Raw genomic sequence first — 18,922 nt, 5'->3', positions numbered from 1 at the left:
CTGGCGGATGCGGAGCAGGCTCTGGAGGGAGCAATGGATATGTTATCCAAGTTTGGTCAGTTGTCGGGACTTATGGTGAATTGGACGAAAACTTGTATCTTTCCGCTTAGGGCGGACACACAATGCCCCCCTCGTGATTTAGGTGTGATCTGGGAGCCATCTTGCTTCACTTATTTAGGAGTCCGCATTTACCGTGAGGTCGCGAATCTGTTGGAGGGTAATATAGGGCGTTGTATACGAGCACTGAGAGGCTGTATATCCTTTTGGGCCTCCCTCCCTTTGTCAGTACTGGGCAGAGTAGCTCTATTGAAAATGGTGGCGCTCCCAAGGTTACTTTATTATTTCCGCACGCTGCCCATTTGGATTCCTCAGAGGATCTTTAAGGACCTACGGATGATGATAACGGACTTCCTCTGGGGGCACGGACGACGCAGAGTAGCTTTGAACACCTTGCTTAGACCCAAGCTTGAAGGGGGGATGGCAGTCCCCGATTTTGAATTGTACTATTGGGCTGCGCAGCTTCAGATTCTTACGCAGCACGTGGCTAGGGTGTTTAGAGGGCCGGAACACGAGCGAGGGAATGGTATACAACGTCACGTCCTGGCTTACATAATTATGCAGCAGAAACTAGAGTTGAGAGGCCTCATCATGGAGGAAAAGACGCTCAGGTTGTGTTGGCACAGGAGTTTGAAGAGAGCAAAGACGTCCCGACCTTATGCTCCGGAGATACCATTGGGACCGTTGACCGCGGTGCCGCATGGCGGTGATTGGTCTCCGCTGTTGGAATGGGAGGAGCTGGGATTACAGATGGTGGGAGATCTGTATGTAGATGGAACGTTGGTCCCCTTTCAGACGCTGCAGGAACAGTTTGGGCTGCCGGAAGGGAGCTTCCTCTTGCATGCGGCTGTGGTGGCGGCAGTGCAGAAACACTGGAAAGGAGGGCTCCTTGAGCCGGAAACGACCATGGCCTGCCAGTATATCGTGATGGCCGCAGGTACATTTAAAGCGGTGACCTGCCTCCATAATAGGATGCTGCATGAGGGGTTGAATCCGCTCCTAGGCCTGAAATCGAAATGGGAGGTTAGTATAGGTAGGCCCATCCCAGACACGGTGTGGGGACATATCCTGAAGCGAACATGGAAAAGGACAAGGAATGCACGCTTTCAACAGGTACACTTTTACGTCCTGCATAGGGCCTACCTGACCCCGGAGAAGATCAAACGGTACTTCCGGGTGCAGGAGGCGCGGTGCCCGAGGTGCCTGGCGTTAGAGGTTGACATAGATCACTTGTTGTGGGGCTGTCCAAAGCTGGAGACATATTGGCTGGAAGTTGGGGAACTCCTGAATGCGGTGACTGATCGGGAGGTGGATTTTGACATGGCGGCGTGTCTGTTGCTCTGGTTCCCACACACGAAGAACACTAAGGTGACGAGTAAATTCATTGATCTGGGGCTCATACTGGCGCAGAGAGAAATTACTTGGCACTGGAAGTCCAAGGAGGGACCGTCAGTGAGGAGATGGGTGAATGAACTGCTGAGATGGTCTGAATGTGAGAGTGTGTTCCGAATGAGACAGGCGGTCAAGATTGATAATGAAAAGAGTTTAGAAATGGCAAGGGCGTGGGAGATGATAGTCCAGGCGTTGCGTGATTCCATGGTGGAGGACGAAGAATAGGCTATTTGTGTATCCGGGCTCCATGAGGCTTGAGAGTGTAACGGCATCACTCGATCTGTAGCGAGCCCCATTGCAGTGTTAGGAATAAGGCCCACATCGTCAGCGGTTGAAGGGGGGGGAGGAGAGGGGGTTGTTTGGGGGTAGTGTTAGGCACCGAGGTCCAGGTCAAGAGGCACAGCAGTTACACCCGGGGTTGGATATGTCCCTAGCGTGACAGGAGGGCCCAGACAGGCAGCGAGGGTGGTATAGGGATACATTAGACCAACACGATAGGCGTCCACCATTAGATGGGTTTGGGTCCTGGATTACGAGTATCAGTCGCCCACCTGGAATGCTAGAGAATGCTGGTTGGTGTGGGGGGAGGGTTAGGAGTTTAGGGGGGTAAAACGCAGAAACATAAATATGTTATTGACCAGTTATCCCTACGGGATGCTCACTGTGATGTTCTTGCTGGAAGTATGGATTAATGCGCCGCCCGGCCTCCGGGATGCGGGCTAAATGGCTGTGTACGATTTACTGTTTATTTTATCCATGCGTGGGGACACCATGAGTGTGCTGGTTGATCTATTATATGCAATGGTTTCTAATTCTGCAATAAAAACAAATTAAAAAAAAAAACGTCGAATGATCAAAAAGCTAAATGCAACAAATCCTGCATAAATCTGCCTCTCTCCCAAATAGCATGCTTTTTAGGGCTCGCTGGTATTGCATCCGAAGGATGCGTCCAGCTGGAGCCTTTTAGTTGCCTGTCTCGGGGGAATGAGAGACAAAAGGGTGTCACAAGCTTTTCTGCCGGATTTGGGTGCGCGAACACGCACGCCCAGCCCGGCGCCGTGCACGTCCCTGAACACACACATACACACATGCACACGCAGGCAGGAAGGCACAGACACACACACGCACGCACCCGCCCCTACTTCCCCCCACTCACTGGCAACCCCCGCCGCACACACAGGAGCGCACCTACATGCACGCACACACACATCCAGAGCCCCCCCCACCCCGGCCGCCGCCACCTCTGCATACGAACCACCAAGTAGCGCAAGTGTCTTGGGGTGCAATAATTGACTGCACAGCTGAGATGTCAGTTTTTTATTCACGTGACAAAAACATTATCCCTTTGTTTCAAAGCAGGCACTACATGAACAACATTAAAGCGCTGCATCTGCAACTCCAGACTTGCCCCTTGCGACTTTTGCCACTACCTTCGCATGGGCAGCACTCATAAATTGCCTGCTAAACGGTTCTGGTTTCGTGCCATTTTTGTCTTATACTGAGCCCGGCGCCGCGCACGTCCCTGAACACACACATACACACATGCACACGCAGGCAGGAAGGCACAGACACACACACGCACGCACCCCCCCTACTTCCCCCCACTCACCGGCAACCCCCGCCACACACACACAGGAGCGCACCTATATGCACGCACACACACATATCCAGAGCCCCCCCCTCCCCTGGCCGCCGCCACCTCACCTCCCCCCCGGCCGCCGCCACCTCCGCATACAAACAAGCGCCCCCCCCCCAAGCCCCACTTACCGCCATTACTTGCAGCCTCCGCGGGGCTCTCCCTCGGGCATGGGACGGGAGCCCCGCGTCACCAGCACTGCTTCTCTCCGTAGGCGCGTGCGCGGGCTTCCGAAGACAGAAGTCCCGCCCCATGGAAGGTTTCGGTCCTAGCAACTTGTTATTTAAGAGTGGAGCCTGCAGACAAGTCTCTCCTCAAGTAAAGCCTCCACACACAAAAAAGCCTTCCTACTCCGTTCAACTGTATTCTTTTACCCAGTTTGCCAAGGAAAAGTTAAGTCGCCCTGCTGGGATGCAACTCTATGATCTGCAGGTTAGATACGGGCGGTTATGGCAGGCATATGAACCACCAAGTAGCGAAAGTGTCTTGGGGTGCAATAATTGACTGCACAGCTGAGATGTCAGTTTTTTATTCACGTGACAAAAACATTATCCCTTTGTGTCAAAGCAGGCACTACATGAACAACATTAAAGCGCTGCATCTGCAACTCCAGACTTGCCCCTTGCGACTTTTGCCACTACCTTCGCATGGGCAGCACTCATAAATTGCCTGCTAAACGGTTCTGGTTTCGTGCCATTTTTGTATTATACTGATAGGGAATATTGGTCTATTATTCACTATTAGAGTTATAAAAATTGCAGCACCAGGAGCTGGAAATGGAGCTTTACTGGCAGCAGAAGTAAGTAAATAAACTTTTTTAATGTATGTTGTGTGTATGTTTGTGGGTGAGGGTGTGTTACTGTGAAAGTTACAGCACGTGTATGTGTGAGCGTGTGTGGGGGAAAGTGAGTGACAGCAAATAACAGGTAACTAGTGGGACTGATTGTTAATAATAGTACAAGTGAGTCACAGTGAGTAAGAAACTGCGAATGAGAGCGCATTCGTTTGGATGAATATGAATGGATGTGAGGAAGTGTTAGAAGTGTGAGAAGTCTAAGAGACTGTGAATGAGTGTAACAATGAGAATGCAAGTATTAGTGAGCGCGAGTGCTGATGAATTACTAATAGAGAATGAGCATCACTGAGTGTATACGAGTGTGTGCAAGTAAGAATGTGCTATTATGCTTGTGAGTCTGTTTGCTTTGGCATACTGAAGGTAATTATTGACTTAAAGAAGCACCAATGGTAAAATACTGGTTTTGGCATACTAGCGGTAGCTCTTGGTTATCAGTATCTATGGATAACTGATAGTGTTGGTTAACTTGAGAAACTCTTGGCATAGGTGGCACGATTGGCAAAATGCTGGTAACACAATGGAAGTAATTCTGGTCATAAGGGAGGGTGCAACCATAACAAAATTCTGGCCCCGACATAACTCAGTGTAGGTGGAATCTAAAACAGACACTTTTCATTGTTGTGTTATATTAAAAATGCAGTTATTATAGAAATTCAGCAAAGTCATTTTTTTGTGATGGAGCCAGAAAAAGAGTGTGATCACTTCTTCAAAAGAGTCGGGGTCTTATGGTGCAACTTTGTGAGATGCAATTTAAGTTAAAGAGTGTGAAGGTACTTTCAGTACCTTGCGTATTTTTGGTGAATCGAAGTGCATTAAGCTCTTGAGGCTGCAACCTCAGTATGTACCATGGTAACAGCATGCTGATTTTAATTTGGGGATAATCTTCTACATAGCAATGCTTTTAAAGGGCGTTACTGCAAAAATCAGTTCCAAAATGTACAACTTCCTTTTAAGTTTAACAAAGTTCCACAAGACTACGAGCAATAAATATACAACTTGCTCCCCTCACACTTCTCTGTTGCTTGATAATACAAGTAAATGAATCAGGACTACTTCTGATTATGTAGGTTTATTTAGTTTCACCCTTTACTTTTAAATTTCAAATACAAAAAGATTTTTTCATTGCATGTTTGAGAAACACATGAAACATGTAACACTTAATAACAAATATGGAAACCATGAATGACAACACAATAATTTCAAAAACATCAAATTCAACAAAAATGAAACAACACATTGCACATTTTTTAGTATTGCCGCATTTGTTCAAATATTCAAATTGGAAACAAAAATGCCGGTATCAAAAATACTCCTTTTCATAAGATCATTGAAGGACAAAGAGTCTGAAAGAGGGCTGAATGGATACAAATCAATGAGTCCAAATCGCAGTAAATCCTGTTTGTTTTGTAGCCTTCTTTATGTCGACGCGTTTCGAACCCGTTAAATGAATGAACGGGGTCTCATCAGGGCCTTGTCACTTCTATATCTATATATTATGTGCAAAAAGAAAAAAGAGAGAACAACACCTTAGTTCTGTTGTTCTAACCCATTTCGCTTCACTTCACCTCTGCCTTTAAACAAATTTGTACCTGTAACTTTGCGTGTAGCCGGATTCAAAAAAGTTCAGCAGCCTTCTAGCTCTGTAACTGTCTCTGGGAACTCTGTAAGAATAGTTATGACTATTTAGAAAAATGGAGACTGGGTGGTGATCTCCCTAACTCATGAACGGTGCTTCCAATTCATACCTGTTTGTAGCACCGCTGCTCCTAAAGTGTGTCTTCGTCTCCACCTTATTTTCTGTCATCTGTTTTTTACTTCTGGGAATTCGATATATGGCTTGTGCTCCCTATTTACAAAAAGTCGGGGTTATTTATAAAATAAATTTTTTGGCGTGCTTATTTTTAACGTTTTTGGATGCTCAAGATCAATCTACCTTCAAGGGAGGCGTCCCTCGGCAGGCGTGAGTCTGCTCTCTTGGCGTTGCGGTTCTGTTTTTCTTCAATCTAGTGAAAAAACGGGGAGTTGAATCACTCTATGTTGCGCTCGCATTTGTGTGGCGTATTTTTCATTTCTGACCATGGCTCCTACCTTTAGTCATAAAAACGAAGAGCTCGGCGTTGAAGCATCTAACAGTCTTCAGCGCTCAATCGTTCTGCGCTTCCGCGTTCCAGCCGGCGTTCAGTGGCAACAGCCATCTTACTGCCGGCGTCATAAGCAGCTTTCGGTGACACAGTCCAGGGATTGTGGGACGTGTAGTTCGAATTATTTGGGGTTCCGCCTAGCATGAATATTACTTGCCAAAGTGATTTAAAAATCTGGGCTCTTGTGCAGACAATCTATTATAAAGCTGACTCACACGAAGCACTATTCATATTTAACCATTACGTTTTTGAAGGGAGTTAGAGCCTGGAGACTTCTGACAATGTGTTTAACCCACTTTGGGTGCTGTTAAATTTCAAAATTAAATATGCCTCTTTTGTTAGAAGCACATTTTCAGTGTCCGGAGGACATTTCATCTGATTAATGCTGTATAATACTGTCCATTTGAATTCAGTTTCTCGATGATTAGCCTCTGTAAAATGCTGCACCATAGGCGCATTTGCTACCTTATTCTTTATTCTAGATCTGTGCTGCGTGATGCGGGTATTAACTTGTTGGTTTGTTTTCCCAATATAAATTTTGTCACAACGACATACAATTGCATACACAACATTTCGTGTCCGACAGTTAGAAAATCCTACATTCTTCCATTTGATGTTTTTGTGGGTGAATTCAGTGCCTTCCATCGTGGTATCGCATGATACGCAATTTCCACATTTATGATGTCCCACTATGGGTTTGAGGCCCCATTGGGAGAGCAGGTCGCTTTTAGGTTTTTGGATTCGCACATCAGCACGTACCAGTTGCTGACCTATGCTTCGGTTCTTTTTATATGCAAATATTGGCCTCGGGAAAGGACATTCAAGTTCCTCTAGGAGATGCCAGTTTTTCAGGATCATCTGTCTGACTTTGTGAGTGTCTGGGCCATATGTGGTCACACAGACCATCTTGTCTAGCTCTGGTTTTTGCTTATCCTGTGTTAGCAGGCACTCACGGGGAGTATATCATGCCCGTTTGTATGAATGCTTAAGTAATTTTTTAGGGTAACCTCTGTTGATCATCTCTCCACAGAATGTCTGGGCATGTTGGTCATATTCCGCAACTTCTGAACAGTTTCTCCTTATCCTAAGGAGCTGCCCATAGGGAAGATTCGCTCTAAGATTTCTGGGGTGGTCACTACTATGGTGTAGGATTGTATTTTTGTCGGTCTTTTTCTTATAGAGGGACGCTTTTAGGTGACCCTCATCATTAGAAATTTCTACATCGAGAAACGTCATTTTGCTGTTGCTTTGTTCGATAGAGAATTTAATATCCTGGTGTCTGTTGTTCAGCCATTGATGGAATGCCATCAATTCCGTGTGGCTCCCCTGCCACAGGAGCCACACGTCATCAATGTATCGCAACCACTGTTTGATATGTGTCTTGAATGGATTATTGTTATCCACAAATTTGTGCTCATATTCTGCCATGTACAAAACTGCCATCTCAGGCACATAGGGACAACCCATGGCCGTGCCTTTGATTTGAATGAAGAACTGATCATTAAAGCGAAAATAATTTTTCTTTAGTGTCAGTTCTGCTAGTTGGAGAATGAACGATGTGGGGACCCGATGGGGTCTCTCTCTGGTATCTAAGTACATTTCCATAACCTCTAACGCCTCATCTTGTGGTATTTGCGAGTAGAGTGACGTGACGTCCATGGTCACCATGATCTCAGTTTTGTTGTTAAATTCCGTTCCCTCAACTTTAACCAAAAAGTCGGTGGTATCCCTGAGGTACGATTTTACTTGACTCACAAACGGCTTCAGGAAAAAGTCTAGATATTTAGAGATCGGTTCCAGGCACGAATCGCACCCGGAAACGATCGGTCGGCCTGGTGGGTCATTAAGGCTCTTATGGATCTTGGGTAAAAAATACAAGATCGGTGTTCGTGGACATTTCTTAACCAAGAATTCTGCCTCCTTGGTTCCCACGAACCCATTGTCAATCCCTGTATGCACTAGTTCTTTTATGACCCCTTGTATTTGTTTAACTGGGTCTTCCTGGAGTAGTCTATACCACACTTGGTTATTTACCTGTGTGGACCCCTCTGTGAGATATTTGTCGCGGGGCCAGATCACTACTGCCCCGCCTTTGTCGGCCGGTTTGATGACCACAGTTGGATCTTCCCTCAGTGCCCTCAATGCCACTTGCTGTCCTTTGCTTAAGTTCTGTTGAACATACTTTTGGTTCCTTTCAAGTTTGTTCAAGGAAGATAGCAAAACTTGTTCAAATACATGAACTTGTTTCGGAATATTATGATTCGGACAGAAGGTGGATTTGTTCCTGAGTCCTGTTGTTTCCATATCAATACTTGGGGGTTGGTTGGCAAAAAATGCTTTTAGTCGTATCTTGCGACAGAAAGCAATAATCTTCATTTTTGTTTTTGCAAAATCTGTATGTTTTCTAGGGACAAATTTTAATCCTAGATTTAGCACGGACTCTTCGTCCTGTGTTAAAACTTTTTCAGACAGATTGACAACAGAAGAGGGTGCCCTTACGACTTGTAGAATTGTTTGCGTGTCCGCATTTCCCATGGTATTTTTTGCCTTTGTTTTGGCTGTTGGCCCTTCTCTAAAAAAGCAACTTGTTTTTTGTTATTTTTACCTCTGGATTCAGAAGCCGAAGAGTCTGATGAGGTTGTCTCTGAAAATGTTTTAAATCTATTGCGAGAGCGTCCCTGATAGTTGTATAGTGCTCCGCGCGAGTCCGCTTGTGAGTAATAGTCGTCCTTCAAGAATGGGTATGCCTTCTCTAACGTGAATGACTTTGAATCTCGATCGTACTGGGCAGTTTTGTTGTTGATAGTGATGTCTTTGAACAGCAGGATTTCCTTCTCTATTTTCTCTATTAAAGTCTTTGCATCGGGGATCACCGATGCAAAGACTTTAATAGAGAAAATCCAGGGACGCTCTCGCAATAGATTTAAAACATTTTCAGAGACAACCTCAGCAGACTCTTCGGGTTCTGAATCCAGAGGTGAAAATAACAAAAAACAAGTTGCTTTTTTAGAGAAGGGCCAACAGCCAAAACAAAGGCAAAAAATACCATGGGAAATGCGGACACGCAAACAATTCTACAAGTCGTAAGGGCACCCTCTTCTGTTGTCAATCTGTCTGAAAAAGTTTTAACACAGGACGAAGAGTCCGTGCTAAATCTAGGATTAAAATTTGTCCCTAGAAAACATACAGATTTTGCAAAAACAAAAATGGAGATTATTGCTTTCTGTCGCAAGATACGACTAAAAGCATTTTTTGCCAACCAACCCCCAAGTATTGATATGGAAACAACAGGACTCAGGAACAAATCCACCTTCTGTCCGAATCATAATATTCCAAAACAAGTTCATGTATTTGAACAAGTGTTGCTATCTTCCTTGAACAAACTTGAAAGGAACCAAAAGTATGTTCAACAGAACATAAGCAAAGGACAGCAAGTGGCATTGAGGGCACTGAGGGAAGATCCAACTGTGGTCATCAAACCAGCCGACAAAGGCGGGGCAGTAGTGATCTGGCCCCGCAACAAATATCTCACAGAGGGGTCCACACAGGTAAATAACCAAGTGTGGTATAGACTACTCCAGGAAGACCCAGTTAAACAAATACAAGGGGTCATAAAAGAACTAGTGCAAACAGGGATTGACAATGGGTTCATGGGAACCAAGGAGGCAGAATTCTTGGTTAAGAAATGTCCACGAACACCGATCTTGTATTTTTTACCCAAGATCCATAAGAGCCTTAATGACCCACCAGGCCGACCGATCGTTTCCGGGTGCGATTCGTGCCTGGAACCGATCTCTAAATATGTAGACTTTTTCCTGAAGCCGTTTGTGAGTCAAGTAAAATCGTACCTCAGGGATACCACCGACTTTTTGGTTAAAGTTGAGGGAACGGAATTTAACAACAAAACTGATATCATGGTGACCATGGATGTCACGTCACTCTACACGCAAATACCACAAGATGAGGCATTAGAGGTTATGGAAATGTACTTAGATACCAGAGAGAGACCCCTTCGGGTCCCCACATCGTTCATTCTCCAACTAGCAGAACTGACACTAAAGAAAAATTATTTTCGCTTTAATGATCAGTTCTTCATTCAAATCAAAGGCACGGCCATGGGTTGTCCCTATGTGCCTGAGATGGCAGTTTTGTACATGGCAGAATATGAGCACAAATTTGTGGATAACAATAATCCATTCAAGACACATATCAAACAGTGGTTGCGATACATTGATGACGTGTGGCTCCTGTGGCAGGGGAGCCACACGGAATTGATGGCATTCCTTCAATGGCTGAACAACAGACACCAGGATATTAACTTCTCTATCGAACAAAGCAACAGCAAAATGACGCTTCTCGATGTAGAAATTTCTAATGATGAGGGTCACCTAAAAGCATCCCTCTATAAGAAAAAGACCGACAAAAATACAATCCTACACCATAGTAGTGACCACCCCAGAAATCTTAGAGTGAATCTTCCCTATGGGCAGCTCCTTAGGATAAGGAGAAACTGTTCAGAAGTTGCAGAATATGACCAACATGCCCAGACATTCTGTGGAGAGATGATCAACAGAGGTTACCCTAAAAAATTACTTAAGCATTCATACAAACGGGCACGATACACTCCCCGTGAGTGCCTGCTAACACAGGATAAGCAAAAACCAGAGCTAGACAAGATGGTCTGTGTGACCACATATGGCCCAGACACTCACAAAGTCAGACAGATGATCCTGAAAAACTGGCATCTCCTAGAGGAACTTGAACGTCCTTTCCCGAGGCCAATATTTGCATATAAAAAGAACCGAAGCATAGGTCAGCAACTGGTACGTGCTGATGTGCGAATCCAAAAACCTAAAAGCGACCTGCTCTCCCAATGGGGCCTCAAACCCATAGTGGGACAACATAAATGTGGAAATTGCGTATCATGCGATACCACGATGGAAGGCACTGAATTCACCCACAAAAACATCAAATGGAAGAATGTAGGATTTTCTAACTGTCGGACACAAAATGTTGTGTATGCAATTGTATGTCCGTATGACAAAATTTATATTGGGAAAACAAACCAACAAGTTAATACCGCATCACGCAGCACAGATCTAGAATAAAGAATAAGGTAGCAAATGTGCCTATGGTGCAGCATTTTACAGAGGCTAATCATCGAGAAACTGAATTAAAATGGACAGTATTATACAGCATTAATCAGATGAAATGTCCTCCGGACACTGAAAATGTGCTTCTAACAAAAGAGGCATATTTAATTTTGAAATTTAACAGCACCCAAAGTGGGTTAAACACATTGTCAGAAGTCTCCAGGCTCTAACTCCCTTCAAAAACGTAATGGTTAAATATGAATAGTGCTTTGTGTGAGTCAGCTTTATAATAGATTGTCTGCACAAGAGCCCAGATTTTTAAATCACTTTGGCAAGTAATATTCATGCTAGGCGGAACCCCAAATAATTCGAACTACACGTCCCACAATCCCTGGACTGTGTCACCGAAAGCTGCTTATGACGCCGGCAGTAAGATGGCTGTTGCCACTGAACGCCGGCTGGAACGCGGAAGCGCAGAACGATTGAGCGCTGAAGACTGTTAGATGCTTCAACGCCGAGCTCTTCGTTTTTATGACTAAAGGTAGGAGCCATGGTCAGAAATGAAAAATACGCCACACAAATGCGAGCGCAACATAGAGTGATTCAACTCCCCGTTTTTTCACTAGATTGAAGAAAAACGGAACCGCAACGCCAAGAGAGCAGACTCACGCCTGCCGAGGGACGCCTCCCTTGAAGGTAGATTGATCTTGAGCATCCACAAACGTTAAAAATAAGCACGCCAAAAAATGTATTTTATAAATAACCCCGACTTTTTGTAAATAGGGAGCACAAGCCATATATCGAATTCCCAGAAGTAAAAAAACAGATGACAGAAAATAAGGTGGAGACGAAGACACACTTTAGGAGCAGCGGTGCTACAAACAGGTATGAATTGGAAGCACCGTTCATGAGTTAGGGAGATCACCACCCAGTCTCCATTTTTCTAAATAGTCATAACTATTCTTACAGAGTTCCCAGAGACAGTTACAGAGCTAGAAGGCTGCTGAACCTTTTTGAATCCGGCTACACGCAAAGTTACAGGTACAAATTTGTTTAAAGGCAGAGGTGAAGTGAAGCGAAATGGGTTAGAACAACAGAACTAAGGTGTTGTTCTCTCTTTTTTCTTTTTGCACATAATATATAGGTATAGAAGTGACAAGGCCCTGATGAGACCCCGTTCATTCATTTAACGGGTTCGAAACGCGTCGGCATAAAGAAGGCTACAAAACAAACAGGATGTACTGCGATTTGGACTCATTGATTTGTATCCATTTAGCCCTCTTTCAGACTCTTTGTCCTTCAATGATCTTATGAAAAGGAGTATTTTTGATACCGGCATTTTTGTTTCCAATTTGAATATTTGAACAAATGGGGCAATACTAAAAAATGTGCAATGTGTTGTTTCATTTTTGTTGAATTTGATGTTTTTGAAATTATTGTGTTGTCATTCATGGTTTCCATATTTGTTATTAAGTGTTACATGTTTCGTGTGTTTCTCAAACATGCAATGAAAAAATCTTTTTGTATTTGAAATTTAAAAGTAAAGGGTGAAACTAAATAAACCTACATAATCAGAAGTAGTCCTGATTCATGTACTTGTATTATCAAGCAACAGAGAAGTGTGAGAGGAGCAAGTTGTATATTTATTGTTTTGAGAGGGTCCAGCCCCCCCCCCACGTCCCGGGACCTAACTCCTTAAGCTTTAACAAGACTACGAGCAGCAGCCCCGTGGAAAGTGACAATTATAGCATCCTCATCAATTGTGGTCATCACATCTATGGATTACTAGTGCATTGCACAGGCAGCCGGAGGCATGGAGCAGGCTCTTCCACCTTCTCACAAAACAAAAGATGACCATCAATGTTTTTAAAAACATAAAGGCTGCATTTATTTCATATTTTAACAGGTGTGGTCCGTCCTTCAGGTCTGATGCCACCGACTTCTTGCAAACATGAAGAGTGTCTACCAGGCTGGGAAAATGTCGCTGTGCCAGACATGCTTCATGTTCAGTTGAGATCAGGCAGCCAGGCGCTGTACATGAACTTGTAGGCTCCTAGCTGCCGGACCTGAACTTTGCCGGGCTGAGGATTTCACTGCCCTGTGGGCGTGACCGCCTAAGCACAGCAAAACGCTTGGAGGTTCTACCACTCATGGCGCCCTTCCCCCAAGACCACTGATACGGCCCACTAACCTTTTCCTTTTTTTTGCGTTTGGCGCAAGCGTGTGTGTATGTATCTATGTATGTGTAGTAGTGTGTGCTGTGAATGGGTATGTGTATGTGCTTGTGAATGGTGGATGTATGTGAGGGTGAGTGCGCTTGTAGATGGGTGAGTTTATGCATGTGTGGCCTGCCTGCTCAAGTTACCGTTTTTTTAACTGATTTTTTAAATAACTGCATCAAGATAAATCACATTTGCATAAACCTAACATTTATCACATATGGGCCAAAAACGGAATTTTAACCAATGGAGCCCGCTACATTCATTAAACAAGCATTTGGCATAGCCAATAGGTCTCGTTTTCTGGGTCACCTGCTGCCATATTTATAGACTGTTCCTCTCGGGTCTTTGGTCTAAACTCTAACGCTTCTCATCAAAGTAAGTGCCCCTTGTTCCCTCTGAAGTTATATGCAGGTTAGCTCATTCTGCAGGGAACATGACCGCTGCCTTGCTTTTCACATCTCTTCTTATGTATTCACACATTACACCACCCACAGTGTGTAGTTATCTCCAGTTTCCGCTTTTATTTGAATTTTGATGGCAGCAGTACACCAGGTCCACCGCCTAATTGCGTAAACAATTTAGTTACTCTGAGCCGGACCGTCCGCCCACCACACGAGTAACGGTAAGATTGAAGTTAGTTAATAAAACAGTGAGTTTGTTACTAACTACTGAGTGAGCTAAGCAAGCACTGTAAGCGGCTAAGCAAACTGAACAAACTTCTTGCCATTCCAATACCGTCAGTACTGAATACCGTGCAAAATCAAACCAACGCTGTATTTTTATTTTTGGTATTATGCGACTGAGGGTCAGGTTGTAAGATCACCTGTGTGGGGAGGGGGGGGGTGATGAAGGAAGGGGGTGGGAAAGAGGCAGCTCCATAATACTGTTTATTTATTAGGAATAAAAATAGGATGCAAATGATGCAACAATTCAGATTCAATAAAGGCCCCCCGGCTGTAGCGGTGTATAGTTGTGCTGGCGCCGCAGTACTTACTACTGTACATGTGCTGCTCTTCGAAGCACGCTGTATTCAGGTATAGACTTGCTAAGATAAGCTTGCAGTTTTGTCCTATCGCTGAAGGTTGGTAGGTTGGGGAAGAAGTGTCTGGGGCGTCCTTTAAACAAGCATTTGCAGTGCAATAGGTCTCACTTTTGCGAGAGTTTAAGCTATTAGCATTGTAAATGACAATGCCTTTTATTTATGTTTTAAAAACAAAAACATAAATAAAAGACATTGCCATTTACAATGCCAATAGCTCTAACTTTAATAATGCGAGACCTATTGCATTGCAAATGCTTGTTTCTAATGGTCTAGAGTCATGAAAGCACACATATTCACACCATGACATTATATAAATGGGCTGTACTAAAATGTTACTTGCATATAAACCAATCAAACCATTAGTTTGTATAACACACTAGACGCAGCCTACTACCAAATAATTTCCATTGGTTAATCGTTTACATAGATTAGCTACATAGAGGAAATAAAATGACACATTGCACAATAAGCTGATTCTGCGCATTCATAACAGCCAATATAGCTTTGTAGTGTTGCTTATTCTTCCTTCCGGTACAAAGCTATAAAAATGTTACTTAACAAACACAGATCACAATTTGCAGCTGGAGTTTTATGATTTTCTGTAGGAGAACAAAAACATGAACATGAGTGGCTCCTGCACAGCAAAGCAAATAAGCACTCTTTTGTAATGTAGCCATTTCCTGCTAACTAAAGCATACCGAAACTAAACTATCATTTCATTTATAAAACCACACTCACAGTAGATCTGAAGGTTCTGTATAACACAACCTTATTCAATGTATGCATGTATGTTTTAATTTTATTTTAGACCATCCAAATTGCTCTAGGTAAGACCTGGAAGAATTTGCCACGCTGAGAAAGTGGACAAAGTGGAACGCCGTCCTGTAACAAGCACTGGCAACACCAATAGGTTGAGCTTATGCATGCACTGTCAAGCCAGACCTAAATATTCATGCTCATTAATGACCGCCATCCTCCCATCTATGCTGCTGCCAGAGGGAAACACCATAAAGGATCTGATTATATAAGACACTTTAATAGCATTGCAATGGCATATGTGTGCCCCTAAAAGTTCAAGCTCAGGCAGCTGGATAAATAAACTAAATGATCATAGCTGTGTGGAGAGCAAGCACTTTTTATGGAAGCATACAACTTCTGCCCAATCAAAACAAGAACTCCTGGCTCTCAACATGTGGGCTCTTGTCCTGGTGATACTCACATAATTATACAGCAACAGCTGTACTGTCACACCAGACCATAACAATTGTTGCAACTGTATTTGCGCCGTGTAATTTGTTTTGTACCCAGTTTTGCTCAAGGACTTAGAATAAGACAGGTAGTGTTAGCAGTCTCATTTTTAGACTGCTACCAAGGTTGGAGGTGGAAAGGGGTGACAGCACATACGAGAAAAATGGAATTCAAATGACTTACCAATAATTAAAGGTGAATGTGATATCATGTCACAAAACACAGAAAAGTAAGTATCTTAGAGTAAGAGGATAAAATGGTAATTTAATTAGTTTTGTGTGTATTTACCTCACGGAGATAGGCAAGGGGAAGGATGCGCCCTCCAGTCCGGTTGTGCGTGTTCTCCAAGCAGATAAGTCGGGTGCGAGCATAGTGAGGATTGGGATATTCCTGGATCTTGGATTCTAACTCCTCCAGGTCCATCTGACCATTTGAAAGGTTTGTCACCAACCGAGGGCTCACTCCTGCGATCTGTATCCAAGCAAGGGAAAGAAGTTAGGGCAGTGAGCAAGAGAGGGCGGAGAGACTAGCATTAGAAAGTCGTGGATGTCATGGGTGGTCTGTGAAGGAAAGGTTTGAGAGGGATAGAGTTGGTAACATGGGAATGAGACGGAAGGGATGAGAAGCAGAGGCAGAGGTGTGGTGTAGCAGGGATTCTGCTCCTACCCAGAACTGTGCATAGAGACTTGGAACCTCAGTAAATTAGGGTGTGCAAAAACTCAACTTAGTACCCAATATCCCCTACCAGACTAGCATCAGTATCTCTTTGGCTCTTCCATAACACCAATGATTAGACAACCCAGAACATGGAACTTAGATTACCTCAGGCAAAGTGGAACACATGAACACTCTTTCGTTATACTCTCATACCAGTCCAAAACATGGAGTAAATGGAGACTCGTGCTAGTTGGAAATGTTTATTTCTAATGCTGTGTTCTCATGCGCAGCAGTATTTTAGCTAATACAAGCAAACATATTATAAACAACAAGATTATCAGCATAGTCACTATTCCATAAAATACAAAGGGAGAAAGCATGTTATAATGCTAAATGGAAACAGGTTTAAAATATACCTGTATTTCACCCTCCCTTGCAAGTAGGTTATTTTATATCTACAGGTCTCTTGGAATTACAAGGGCGGCCTCATACCTCTGGTCCTAGCAGAAATGGATCACATCAGTTACTACACCAGCTCACTGCATGCAAATGTTCTCCAAATGTGTGTGAGCATGCCGACGTTTTTTAAAATTGTTTTATAGCTTTTTATTTTTATTGCAAACAAGTCAGATTAACAGAATCTTTTCTTAGCTGTGAGATATATAAAATTTACAGTGTACAGCATAGCATAGCATTTAGCATAATCATGATAAATCTGATCAGCAAATAAAGCAAAGAAAAATCCAGCAATAGAAATAATAAAATGAGATTTAACAGAGATAACATAGCATATACTACCAATTTGTTTCCCCTTGAATCCATTGTTGAGGCGGCGCCCAAATTTTCCTCCCCAATTGTTTTTTTTTCGTCCTTTTGTTGCATAAATAGCCGATTCAAAATGAATCTTAGCTAACAGGCGAGCCCTCCACATGGAAAAGGGAGGTGGGTCGGGGCTAATCCATTCTTGGGTGATACATGCACGAAGCACAGGCATCATAATAAATATCAAAGACCGTTGTTTGTTTTTAAGAGAATTTGACGATAATCCTATTAAGATCATCTCCGGAGTTAAATTTACTGTAGTTCCTAATATAACAAAGATAAAGTTCTGAATTTCTGAGAGTAAAGCAGTTAGCTTACAGCAACGAGAGAACATATGTATTGCATCTGCTCCTATCAAAGTACAGCGATTAAAGCGTATACCTGCAATAGCTCCCCATTTCATAACTTTAGCTGGTGTATAATAAAATCAAACAGTACCATATAGTGCTGTGTGCGTGATCGCCCAGAAAATAAGATAGAATTAGCTAGCCCAATTGATTCCTCAATCAAAACATTATCCACCCCCAATTTCTCGGACCATTTCTGTTGAGTCACAGATAAATCATCTGGGAGCAGAGAAATAAGTAAATTATGAAAGTACCCTATCTTTCTTTTAGAGTAAAGACTATCTCTCAAGGAAATCTTTTGAAGGCCCTGTTGCTCACGAGACGATATTGAACTTAGGAAGCCATATAACTGAAGATATTTAAAATAGTCCCGATTCGTGAGATTAAACTTAGATTGAAGTTCAGAAAATGTGATTATACAATTATCCTTCCATAGATCACCAAGACAAGTTATGCCATTATTCTTCCATCTTTTCATAATATGATCTCTGAATACAGAGGGGAAACAATGTGGTGAAGTTAAAGGAGTGTAGCTGTATCTCTGGGATCTACTTAATTTGAAAGGATTCGGCCCAGGTATAATAACAGCCTTGAAGGCCCTTTATCAAAATCCGACATCTTGTGTCAAACTGGGGACTAATAAATCTTCTTCATTTTCCATCCAACGAGGAACCCGACAAGGGTGCCCGTCCTCTCCACTCCTCTTCGCCATATATATTGATATCTTTCTCAATAAATTAAATCAAGATGAGGATATAACTCCAGTAGAGGTTGCAGGTGTTAGGTATAGAGCACTGGTGTATGCAGATGACGTGGTGGTGGTAACAAAAGATATTGATAAAGCTTTTTTAAAGATCGAGGAGTTGGCAGCCACCTTTGGGTCCTTTTCAGGATATAAATTAAATTTATCCAAAACACAAATATTTTTTGTTGGCCAAAAGCCCCCGCCCGACTTAAAATAGTTTCTGAAGCAACATATCTGGGAATTAAGTTAACAACCCCAATTTCTAAAATTCCTAAACTTAATTATATCCCAATTTTGAAGAAGGCTAACTCCACTCTTGAACGAATCGATCATTTACATTTACCTTTATACGGGAGGAATAATGTTTTAAAAATGTTCATTCTGCCCAAATTTTTATACTTATTCAGAACAGTGCCGCTTGACTTCCCCTTTTGACTTCCCCCTAGATTTATTTAAACAAATGGAAAAGATGACAGGGAGATTCTTATGGGGCTATAGGGGCAATCAGAGAGCTTACAAAAAAATGATTCTACCAAAGTCTAGAGGAGGGTGGGCCATCACACATTTTTTGTTTTATTATTTGGCAGCCGTATTACAATTTATATCCCCCCTTATAATGGGTGTCAAAGCCCCGATGTCACCAGCACATACCCCATCTATCTAT

General features: G+C 43.1%; 1 protein-coding gene across 1 annotated transcript in view; it reads right to left on the bottom strand.

Moving 5' to 3' along the window:
• LOC147702481 (uncharacterized) overlaps positions 1–18,922 on the bottom strand; it is a 341,914-nt gene that overhangs the window by 190,249 nt on the left and 132,743 nt on the right. The window contains exon 4 of the mRNA XM_086931085.1: positions 15,976–16,158. Within this exon, the coding sequence (XP_086787211.1) occupies positions 15,976–16,158 (183 nt within the window). The remainder of the gene's footprint in view (positions 1–15,975; positions 16,159–18,922) is intronic.

This window comes from Lissotriton vulgaris, chromosome 7 (assembly GCF_964263255.1).
Source record: "Lissotriton vulgaris chromosome 7, aLisVul1.2, whole genome shotgun sequence".
NCBI classification, from domain to species: domain Eukaryota; kingdom Metazoa; phylum Chordata; class Amphibia; order Caudata; family Salamandridae; genus Lissotriton; species Lissotriton vulgaris.
Note: the sequence above shows the minus strand (reverse complement) of the source record. Positions and strands in the feature narration are given on the sequence as shown.